General features: G+C 37.0%; 1 protein-coding gene across 2 annotated transcripts in view; it reads right to left on the bottom strand.

Moving 5' to 3' along the window:
• CERKL (ceramide kinase like) overlaps window positions 1-12,550 on the bottom strand; it is a 61,022-nt gene that overhangs the window by 24,820 nt on the left and 23,652 nt on the right. For both annotated transcript variants that reach the window (XM_030016850.1, XM_030016849.2), the window contains exons 2-3: window positions 10,600-10,842; window positions 2,649-2,780 (exon numbers count right to left, since the gene is read on the bottom strand). In XM_030016850.1, the coding sequence (XP_029872710.1) occupies window positions 2,649-2,780; window positions 10,600-10,831 (364 nt within the window). In that variant the 5' untranslated portion in view covers window positions 10,832-10,842. The remainder of the gene's footprint in view (window positions 1-2,648; window positions 2,781-10,599; window positions 10,843-12,550) is intronic.

Below are 12,550 nucleotides of genomic sequence, written 5' to 3'. Positions count from 1 at the left end.
TACCGGCCTGTCAGCCTGACCTCGGTACCGGGGAAGATTATGGAACGGTTTGTCTTGAGAGCACTCACATGGCAAGCCCAGGATAAGAAGGGGATCAGGCCCAGTCAGCATGGGTTTATGAAAGGCAGGTCCTGCTTGACCAACCTGATCTCCTTCTATGACTAGGTGACCTGCCTAGTGGATGAGGGAAAGGCTGTGGATGTTATCTACCTTGACTTCAGCAAGGCCTTTGACATTGTCTTTCATGGCATACTCCTTGAGAAACTGGTGTCTCGTGGCTTGGACAAGTGTACTCTTCGCTGGGTGAAAAACTGGCTGGATGGCCGAGCCCAGAGGGTTGTGGTGAATGGGGTGAAATCCAGTTGGCAGCGGGTCACAAGTGGTGTTCCCCAGGGCTCGGTGTTGGGCCCCGTTCTGTTTAATATCTTTATCAATGATTTGGATGAGGGGATTGAGGGGACCCTCAGCAAGTTTACACACGACACCAAGTTAGGAGGCAGGGTCTATCTGCTTGAGGGTAGGGAGGCTCTACAAAGAGATCTGGACAGGCTGGATCGATGGGCTGAGGCCAATCGTATGAAGTTCAACAAGGCCAAGTGCCGGGTCCTGCACTTGGGTCACAACAACCCCCTGCAGCACTACGGGCATGGGGAAGAGTGGCTGGAAAGCTGCCCGGCAGAGAAAGACCTGGGGGTGCTGGTTGACAGCCGGCTGAATATGAGCCAGCAGTGTGCCCAGGTGGCCAAGAAGGCCAACGGCATCCTGGCCTGCATCAGAAATAGTGTGGCCAGCAGGAGCAGGGAGGTGATCATCCCCCTGTACTCGGCACTGGTGAGGCCGCACCTCGAGTACTGTGTTCAGTTTTGGGCCCCTCGCTACAGGAAAGACATTGAGGTGCTGGAGCGTGTTCAGAGGAGGGCAACCGAGTTGGTGAGGGGCCTGGAGCACAAGTCTTATGAGGAGCGGCTGAGGGAACTGGGGCTGTTTAGCCTGGAGAAAAGGAGGCTGAGGGGAGACCTTATCGCTCTCTGCAACTACCTGAAGGGGGGTTGTAGTGAGGTGGGTGCTGGTCTCTTCTGTCAAGTGGCTGGAGACAGGATGAGAGGAAATGGCCTCAAGTTGCGGCAGGGGAGGTTTAGGTTAGATATTAGGAAAAATTTCTTTACTGAGAGGGTTGTCAGACATTGGAATAGGCTGCCCAGGGAAGTGGTTGAGTCACCATCCCTGGAGGTATTCAAAAAGCATGTAGACGGGGTACTCCATAACATGGTTTAGTAACATGGTTAAGTGGGCATGGATGATGGTTGGACTCGATGATCTTGAAGGTCTTTTCCAACCTAAATGATTCTATGATCTTTAATCTTCAATTGATTTTACTTTAAAATGTAGGCTAAGTAATTAAAAAATACATAGACACAAGTAATAAAATTAGCAAGACAAATCTTATTTATACATATATATTTAAATTTTTTATATATTATATATAAAAATTTATTATATATAAAATCATTTATCCTCATGCCTAAACCAGATTTGCTCAGAATGATTTTTGGCCTGCAACCTAAACTAGTCATGATTTCACAAGAAGTTTAAGGGAGAACTGTATGTAGGCTGAGCCCTCTGTCGTATAATTTGTTTAAGCTGGAACTGATTATTTTGCAAGCCGATTACTACAGACATAAGAAAAGACTTCTTGGTGTTAAAATGTCTTGCACCAAAGTTTACACTTCACTTGGATATGAATTGCATAACCAAAAATTAGCAGTGTATTAAAGGGAATTGTAATACTATGGATAAAAAGATATTTGGAATGGGAAATACTGATATCACTTCTCTGAAAACTTGGGTCTGTTTTGGGACCAAATTTGATGCAGCATAAGTTTTGGTCTCTTCACAGAAGGGGGCAGAAGTAATGATCAGATCATTAATATTTTACTGCTTTAAGAAAATGCATTGTTTTCCTGTTCAATTTCTTAGAAAAACTCAGTCAAATGAAACAGCCAAAGGGCAAACTCAGGACATAAAGCAGAACTCTGGCAGAAATTGGGGCCTTAAATCCTAACCTGCTATGGGGAACCCATTGTTGAGCAGAAGGCAGCATCAGTACAACATTAAAGTTGTACCTTCACGTTCTCCAGACACGAAGTCATGCCCATGTGCCTCGTGAAAACTGCCCTTGTCATCACAGAACTTAATCCCTTAGGCTTCCAGGTCATCCCTGAAACTGAGTCAGAATCCAGAAATAATGCTTCCTTTGGATAAGCCCCTCTTATGATGTCAGGCCAATAGATGTTCTCAGAAGAGAAGTAATATTTAAAGACATGTGTTTGTCAGAATGCAGGAACAACTCTTAGCAAGTATATAAAAGACTGTCAGACATTAAATGCTTGTTTCTTTTTATAGAATGCTTGCTTTAAAAAATAAAAAAATATATTACTAGTATTGATAGCTATAGCGGAAAAATAGTCAATGAATAACAGAATTACTGAAACATTTTTTACGAAATAAAAATATATTGTATTAATTACAGTTCCAAATACTCTACTTGCAGTCAAAGCCAATAAGGATTAGCAGTAAATTCAAATTGTCTTGCATGCTTAAAATACTAGTTTCACAAAGGATTAAACTATGCTTTTGAAGCAACTTACCTGTGACATCAGTTTTGATGTCAGCAAGCTTAAAAAGAGGTGCAACTTTTTCATAATAAACATGACTGGCTTCTCTTTTATGGCTGCTTGGATTAACAAACACTTTTAAGGATTTTGGTCTATTTTGAAAGCCTAAAAAGAAAACACAAAACATTTAAGATTACACACAGCCCAGTTATTTTTACAGCTTAAATTAAATTTTAATATTAGAACCATTACAGTACTTTAACAGGATAAGTAAATTATAGTCTAAAAAAAGTCTCAATTTCTTCTTGGATGTGTGCTATTTATCTTAAAATTACAGTACTGATTACTTTTGTATGTACAGCTAATAAAGAGTAGAAATGAATCACACACTAACCAAAATGCTATAGGACCAAAAAAAAAAAAAAGTATATGTCATAACATAGTTAAACCCTGATACAGGAGCAGGGTGAATGTGGCAAAGTTACAAGATCAGGTGACAAAAAAAAAAACCCCAAACATCAAAACATATCCTTTTTGGAATTTAATATGAAACACTCCCAGCAGGCATATGACAATAACACACAACAAAACTGATACTACAATCCAATACTTCTGTTTGATTTGCGATCTCAGAAAACAGTGCAAATGAAATTCCCTCATCTTGAAGGAGGTCCGAAGAAATACAAAGAAAACTTGGTACTATCATTCAGAAACATGAGAATTATTGTTCATTTTATTTTTTTAAAAGTTACATTTAGGTCTTTGAAGTAGTGAACTCTGAGCAAACAACACTGAGAAATACTGCTATGCAAACAGTACCTTGTCTTGGACATTACCCCATGAAGTAATTTTATTATTTGGAATATGGCATTTTGTTGAATAGTAAATAATTCATACTAAAATAATAACATTACTTTTCAAGTTCTCTTTTCTAGAATTCTTACAACTGCCATGATTCAGTGAGGCTGGTTTGCTACAAAAAGCACGTGGTGGCATGCGATATTGATATTTCTTTGATAGTTATTTAAAATACATTATTTGAACAATTTTGTATTCAATTAATTCATTTATAAATTCTAAATTTTCGTTTAGTATCAGGTTAGACTATCACTTTCTTAGCCAAATGAAAGCTAGAATATCTAGCAAGTACACTGCTTTCAACGTTCAAGAACAAAATTAGTAGTAGGCCACAATTCCAAAAGGAAACAAGAGTGAAAGCACGTTTTCCTGCCCCATGTAGAGTATTACGTCAATTTTTACAGCCACATGTACCTTCAGAGTGTCAAGCTGGGACTTCCTGAAGCTCTCCCACTTACTCTACCTCAACAACTGAACCAGAACAATTCCTCAGAGAAATTACAGCTAAACACTATTTCAGCATCAAAGGGGAAAGTATTCCTTAAGATCAAAACGTAACAATTATAGAAGTCCCATAGATTGTTTTTTCACTTATTTAAACACATCAAACAATCTAGAAATGAAAACTAGCACATTATCTATTTTGTGTTACTAAATCTTAGAAGATTTCTTAAAGATACTGAAGGAAATTACTGTATCAGTTTGCTGCTATAACTTGAAAGCATACATAAAAACCAAGATTTCTAATTATAGTTATGGCGAAATGTTACACAGTTACAGTCCGATGTCATTGCAAGGCAAATTAATCCCAGTGACTCCTTACTGCCTGATGAATCCTGAATATCTTTGTTAATAAGCCTTAGTACCTATATTTAAAAGTATCTCCTTTAAAAAGGAGATAAAAAGAAAAAAGGGAACTTGGTGAGGACAGCAGATACGCTGGAGGGCAGGGCTGCCATTCACAAGGACCTTGATTAGCTACAAGAAAGGTTTGACAAAAGCCTCAAGTTGTTCAACAAAGACAAACACAAAGTCCGGCACCTGGTCCAGCAAAACCCTAACAGTGCAGGCTGGGGATTGACCAACTATGCAGCACCTCTTTAGAGAGCATCTGACCTTCCTGATGGGCAAGGAGTTGAACATGACTAAACAGTGGGCCATTGATGCCATGAAGACCAAGTACTTACCAGGTTGCAATAACAAGAGGACAACCAGCAGTTCAAAGGATATCACTACCACTGTGTATTCAACATCTTTTGAGCCTGAATCTCAAAAACTGCATCCACTTTTAGGGCCCCTAGCACAAGACTGATAAAGTGGAATGAGTCCAGCAGAGAACTGTGACTACAACGAGGGGCTGGAACAGGCCACATACAAGAGGCAGAGGTAGCTGGCTTTGTATAGCCTTGAGAAGAGAATCTACCTAAATGCTGTCCTTAAGTAACAAAGACCACCAAGCCAGACTTTTTTGCAGGTGCAAGGACAAAAAGGCAACTGACGCAACTTGCAGCAAGGAATATTCCAATCTGAAATAAAGAAAAACACTCTTTGCAATGAGAGCGGTTATGCCATGGACCACATTGCCCAAAGAGGCTGTGGAATGTCATCCTTAGAGATTTTCAAAACTTATCTGGACATGGCTCTTAGCAACCTGATCTTGTTTAGAAGCTCACCTGCTCTGAGCAGGAAGCTGGAACAGATAACCTCCAGAAGTCCATTCCAACCTAAATTATTCTTGATTCTCTGGAGACAGAGACAAGCACTGCAGGTATGTACTGTAGCATAATTTCTAATCATAGGAATTACAACACGAACAAGGAAGACTACACAAGTTCCCAAGCACTATTAAAACACATAAATCATCATCATCGAGACATTCTAATAATCCTTATTCAAGACACTTAATGGAAATCTGCTATCTGGTATTGTTGCAGTCTTTTAGAAGTCATAAAAATATTAAGGCCAAAAAAAATAATTTCTGTGACTTGATATTTTGCCTAAAGTGTCAATAGAAATTAAATTGAAAACTACAAGAGTAAGGACTCCTGATTTAAAAGAGAAAAGATTTAGCCACATTCATAAAAATTCTGTCATGTTTCTTATCTTCTCTAGAGGAACTCCCACCTGTGGTCAGCTGGCCCTAAATGCTCAAACCCCACCAACACCCAGAGGCACAAAACTGTAAAAGCTGACTACAGAGCCTTTGATTTCTAAGTAAAGCATACCCTTAAACTTAAAAATATACATATATATAAAAATATACTTATAATACACAAAGCAGAGGAAAAGAATAGGAAAGTACAGAGTTTGTAGAAGTAGAGAAAGGCGATGAAGTGTCATAAATTCTGTTACCCAGATAGTGTGAGTTACAATACTGCTAAACCACCACTAGGAGAAAACTGAAGGGAAAAAAGCAAACATTGCTATCTCACTTAACTGGTTTTGAGTTTTAGGTGTAAAAATTTAAGTCCCAGGTGGCAATACAAAGTTTTAAAAGAAAGCATAATCAGGCAAAAGAATACAGACTTTTCAATTGGTGGGGGGAAAAATTCCTAGATTTTTAAGGAAACAGTTGAATTTTTGTTGGGGTTTGTTTTTTCTTAACCAAAAATTCGTTCATTAAATGATTCTAAGCCAGGAACTGTATTTATGATTCTATATATTAGGCTATTGCTGAAAAGTAGATCAGAGTTAATACATAAATCCTAGTGAGATTTTCAAGAACCAAATGAATTCACAGGATAAAAATGTTAGCATATTCTCTTTATGACTACTTCAATATCGATTTACTTTTTTAGTGAGGTAAACTATTATATTTATAGAAAGAAGTATCATAAACAAGGCATTTGAGCAAAGATATGGTACACTACTGATATGGTTTTGTTTGTGCCAAATGACTGCCAACCGACATGAAAGGATGATCAAGACAAAAATTGCTATTTATCGTTCCCAGCATGCACTGGCCGTGTTATAACACACCAAACAACTGAGTTTAATGAAAGAATATCCAATAAGAGTCAAAAATTAAACTTTCACACAATTATATAGTGAAACTTCTTTAAAAGTATTTTTAAATAATAATAGTCTTTTAATTTCCTTTAAACAACATCTATATGAATGAATCCATGTCATTTACTACAGTCTGCAACCGATTTCAGTCTGTCAGCCTTTTGGTGTTCTCCTAACTGGTATTCTGTTATTGTTTTCTGTGGCTGCTCCATTTGAAATGAACCAGCAGCCTAAAGCAGGAAGGCCAACTGTTCCTCTAGTACTAACAAATGTGCTAATATGCACTAGTTTAAACTTGATCTATCAAGTGAATCAGTGAACCATGAAGGGTGGTGGGTCAATCAGGGTGTTCTGAAAACAAAAGCTCATAGGGCAGCAGAGACGCTATGCTCAGACATACATCTGTGCTGCTTTCAGTTCTTCGCTTTATGAAAATGGGTTTATGCTACAAAAGTTAAGAGCCTGGAATCATGTCATTACTGCATACATTTATAAATACTTTATACAACAGTAAGAATATTATACATGGAAAAAAACTAATAATATGAGACAGATCTGTCAATGTAACTATGGAGACACCACTGTTAATATTAACTAACCAAAGTTAATGTTTAACATTAATAGTTTAATTAAAACTTCATGCATGAAGTTGCGGACATTCATATCAAATCCCAGTGTGAGAGATACTACAGAATAGTAGATAAATATAAAGTGCACTTCATGTATTTTTTGCTACTTATCATTTATTCTTAACCATATTTACTGTCTTCTGCTAGTTTACAGAGTTTTTAAGCAAAACTTTTTCAAATCAACTGTTAATAAAAATAAGTCTTATCTTGCTAAAAAAAAAAAAAAAAAAAAATCAAAAAAAGCCAGATAAGCATTGATAATTATGCATTTTCTCTCATTTCTAGGCCTATCTTAACCATTTAAGAAACACTGGGCATTTGTATGCACAGAGGATTTTAAATTAAACAGTGAATTCCACGACACAATACGTCCCCACTGTACATGCCCATAAGTCCACTACAAAAAGATGCGATGTAGAAATGGAAATCACTCAGAGTCAGGTGTACAACGTGAGATCAACAGCATACTAGAATCTGTCTAAGCTGCCATTTGGGGCTTTCCAGGAGCGAGCCCAGAACCAAGGCTCCATAGGTGCATGCCTTGAGGTGGCAGTGGTTATTTTACATCAGTTTAACAAATACGCAACATACAGAAGATCAGTTTTCCTGAACACCCTATCATTGAGCAAGCTCTTCATATCTAGCTGGCATGCATCTGAACAGCAGCGTTATGCAGAAAATAAGAACTTATTTAAAAGTGGGAAGATGGTAGTACATGTGTTTTGTTACCCCGTCACACGCACACAAAAAGCCATAATAGCAGCCACTGTAACTAAATTCTGAACAATATATCTGCGTGCTCACTTACATGACGATGGGCTTCATAAAAAATTATAGCCTAATTAGTTTTTAAATTGAAGAACGAACAGGAAAATCCATGCAAGAAACATTCATGTCAGACACAAAACACACAGTAAAAGGGAAACTGTGTACATGGGATTTCAAAAAAGAACTGAAATCTTCATTAGAACAAATCACCAGATAAAACTCTAGCTCATATTGTCACTGCTAAACTTGCTATTGTTGTTTCTTATTAATGTATATGTATAAAAATCTAAAAACTTGTCAGAGTAAGGTAAACAAATAGAAATTGCATTTATTTTCAAAGGGGACACACCTTTTAGTAATATTTAGCCATTCTGATAAATGAAGTACATGTTTACTGACAGCCATACCCAAACATATATACACTCTACTTTGGTAAACCACCTGCTTTTAATTTGCTCCAGCCTAGAAGCAGTAAAAAAACCCTTCAAGTAAATAAAGCAGCAGTTAATGAAAATCTACTTTGTGATCAGACAGATTAGGAAATTAAAAAAACCACATACACTTAAATTTTGACTATTTTGGAAGGATGAAATTTTAACTTTATCCTGCAGTTCATAAGGAAACCAAAAAGGAGCCAGTTTGAGTTCATTAACAAAGATGTCACCAGCACTGTTATGAAAACAAGCTGCGGCAAAACCGATGAAAATTCATCACTGTTTCAAGCAGAGATATATCAATGTGCCTTTTGAGATTTCAGTTATTGAGAACTCAACAGAACTTATCTGCATTTTATACTTTTAGTTCTGACTTGAATCCCACTGGGATCTTCCTACCAATGTTTGGTACATTTTAAATCAGAAGACTTTTTTCTGAATTATACCATTACTATACCATCACTGTTTGAAAAACTGATAATGTTTCTCTGCCACACTGAATGCAGAAATACTGCTGCTTTTTTGGTGATTTTCTGGATAGCAAGACAGTTTGAATATCTACGCGGACTTCAAAATGTAACAGTGTGAAAACTACTCTTACTGTAATTACAGAACTTAAAACAAATACACATTAGTAAATTATATTTTGGGGGTTGTATTTGGTTATTTTTTCCTCTCCGAGTCCTGATTATTCCTGAAGTAGAAGGAAAGGAGAAAAATGTGCTGATTAGAGATCAGGAAAAATCTGCACAAGGTTTGGGCTTTTGGAGAAAGACTGAAGCTGAAGGAAGAACTAGAAACAGCAGCACTGCACAGAATGCTTTTTTTTCAGGTTCAGGTGGCTTCCAATTACAAAGCTATAAAACAGAGACTGCACCTCGAAGTCAAGGCAACCTGAGCAAGAGATACTGCAGCTTTTTTTCTGTGAACATATGGTATCACTGCTCCTGATGGATGGAGGGTAATCTGGGAACAAAACAGACATTTGCTCCTTATGCAAATGTCCTTGCCTTTATGGGTAGCTGGAGATCTGCAAGAATCTTGGCACTTTTGCAGATTTAGATATTTTGTGATAAAGTCTTTCAAAAAGGGGCAAGGGAAGGCACTTTCTAATACATATTTTTATTTGGAAAATCCAAAGCATATCGTAAGCAAACAACGTAAGAATGCACCGTTAATATCTCATGTTATTTTACTTTCTCTAATACCTGCTTTTGACAAAGTCACTTTACTAGAAGTACACTATAAATTGCTATTGAAAGTGTTGTTACAAATACTACAGATGTGCAAGATTTGAATTCTATAATCTGGCTCAGTATTAACAATTCAGCTGGAGTATTAATAGTTTATTACAAGATGGATTGTTTTTCTTCTGTAATAAACAAACTCATTTGCTATAGCCTGTAAACAGAGACACATTTCAGAGCTAAATCAGAGAGTTTAGTTTGTGGGGGGTTTTTTGTTGTTTTGTTTTTTTAAATCACAAGTGTGCTATATTGTGTGTCTTTCCAATATTGATGGTATTAAATTACAGTGAAAGGCTTTGATTTGTTGTGGGAGTTTTCTCCCCTAAATGGTGAATACTTCTTTCTTAAATTTGATACAGCTTCCATGAAAAAAATGCAACTATCATGGGTTAAACAAAGCACCCTGAAACTGGCATTAGCCCAGGCAAACACAGAAAGATATTTTTAAAATAAAGAATTGCCTCTCATCACTAGCTAGTGTCAATACATTTTGTATCAAATTATACAATAAGAGCCCCACAGAACCTTAAAACTTCCACCTGTGAATTTATGAAGAAGATGAAAACCTCTCCCATTAGTCTCTTAAAGAATCTGTGGGTCTCAAGTGGGAGCTCCTAAACAGTCACCAGGAAGTCCCTGAAGAGTTCCCAGTACTGCAACAACTGTAGTACCATCAGATGTGCTGCAATTCCGAGTGAAAACATCAACAAAATATTTTATTTCTTTAGGAAACAGATTTCCCAGAAGACTCTTCAGTCAGAATACAGTAAGCTACTTATTTTCAGTAGTTTCCAAAACACTTCCAAAAAATAGCATCAATTTGTTTCATTTTTACAGATGCATTAGTCAATTATTGTCACTTTCCTAAATTTTACACTTCATCATGTAAAACTTCAGTAGTAAACATTTTCCAGCAATCATATTCATATTTGTGTGTCTTAATTTCCACAGGCAAAATATTTTTCTAAGCTTCACTCAACCTTATGTATTGTGAATAGAAACAAGTCTGAAATAATATCAACCCCAATTAAATGCTTACCATTCAAAATGTCCTTTAGATGTCTAAACCATGAATGACAATGATCTTCACTTAAGTTATTTAAATGGATAGCACAGTCTGTTAGTTTATTCTCTTCTTTATGCAAGCATTTAAAAATTGTGATACCCAACAAAGTGCCACCTTTTTTCTGCCCTACAAAACGACGACGTTTCAGTTTTACTGAAAATACATCTTTCATTTCAATAATCTCTTCTTGAGCCCGTAAAACCATACTGGAATCACCTGTGGGGAGGGGAAAAAAAAAAAAAAAAAAGAAGTGTTATCAATATGATATCAATATGATTAGGAGTATTATCTTAAAAAAAAATAGTTATGGCTTCATCTCCAGCTATACAAATAACATGATTTCAGAGAGGTTATTTAATCCCTTTTCTGATATTCAAAAAAACAAATAAAATTGTAGATTGTAAGAGCAGTGAACCACTTTGCATTCAAAAAGCAAATTCTTCATTGTATATTCCTAAATCATAGCAATCATAGCAGTTGTATTCTCCTAAATCATAGATCAGAAAGTGTGCTATGACCCAAGCTGACCATATGCTCAGTGTATTTTTTTCATTCGATACAACTGTTGCCTTTTGTGTTTAGACTAGAGACATATCAGAAAATTGTTAAGCAAAAATAGAAAAAAATAAACCAAAAGCGTGTCACCCATCTTGTCCTTCATTTTCGAGTTACGAATTTACTTTAGAAGACAAGTAAAAGAAAAACACAGTTTCAAAAGTTCTTGTGACAGTTCAAGACCCTCACCCCAGGGAAGATTTGTATTAGGCTGGAACACTAAGTGAGGGTTTTCTTATCTCGGGGCTGTTACACACCCGGACCCTGTGGCTGCAGACACTATCACTTCAGTGACACTAGTTCCAAATGCCTTTTGGAGATATATCAACTGAACCACTGTGGTACATCTGCTCTCTTGAGCTGTATAACACCTGACTCCTCAAAAACAAAGTCAAATACACAGACTGAAGGCAAAATGTCACCGTTCCTGTAGGTGTCAGATACTCTGGACACAAAAAGAAAAGTTTCCCTGCTTTCTTTGTAATTACAGCAGATCCGATACACTATACCAATAAAGGTCGCTTTGCAGCCCAAGGCAAGAAAAGCTAGAAACCAAGAAACCTTTTCCAAATCTAGCAACAGCTCAGTCAAGTGGTTTCTCAGTAGCAAAAGCCATAACAGATTCTGTTTGATGAATATTTGCTGCATGCTATACTGAAGTGCCAGGGAGAAGCTGCAAAAGTCTATTTTAACTGTCTTCCTGGGAAAGATGGACAGCACTGCAGGTTAGACAGCAAAAACCAAGTTATCACCTACTTCATTACACCACATGAAGCTGAGGGCTTCAGAAAGTCATACTTTTTCAGAGCAGGAAGAAGAAGCCTGCATCAATTCTGGTAACAGTTTGACACTAGCATTTCTCAACATCATTTCTTGAACCAGACTGTGCAGTGATCATCCTTCTATCCAGAAATCCTGGAGGACTGCACATTAGCAATGCTAACACAACTAAAGCTCAAGTCAGTATTACCTCTCTTGACAATTCTCAACAAACCCATTCTTTCCTGTTCCATACCAAATAACCTACTGCAGATAGAACTATGACGTTATTATACTTCCCACATATATTTCCAACTTGTTACATTTTACCATCTTAATTTCTCTGTATGTCAGCTACTAAGGTGTAAAATGCATCTAAAATCATTCCATTCTTAGCAGGAATACTGTGACAAGTAAATCTGTGTGTGCACTGAGATAGTACACAGGAAATTGTCTGCAGTGCAGATTTTCTGAAGTATGCAGCACAAACAGGAGGAAACTCACCAAACAATGAAAACAAAACAAAGCTCAAAGTACTGTAATGATTGCTGTAAAAGTATCTTCTATAAGGTACATTGAATGAAACCAGGGGACTGAGGAGGGAAAAAAA

This window comes from Aquila chrysaetos, chromosome 6 (assembly GCF_900496995.4).
Source record: "Aquila chrysaetos chrysaetos chromosome 6, bAquChr1.4, whole genome shotgun sequence".
Taxonomy (NCBI): Eukaryota; Metazoa; Chordata; class Aves; order Accipitriformes; family Accipitridae; genus Aquila; species Aquila chrysaetos.
Note: the sequence above shows the minus strand (reverse complement) of the source record. Positions and strands in the feature narration are given on the sequence as shown.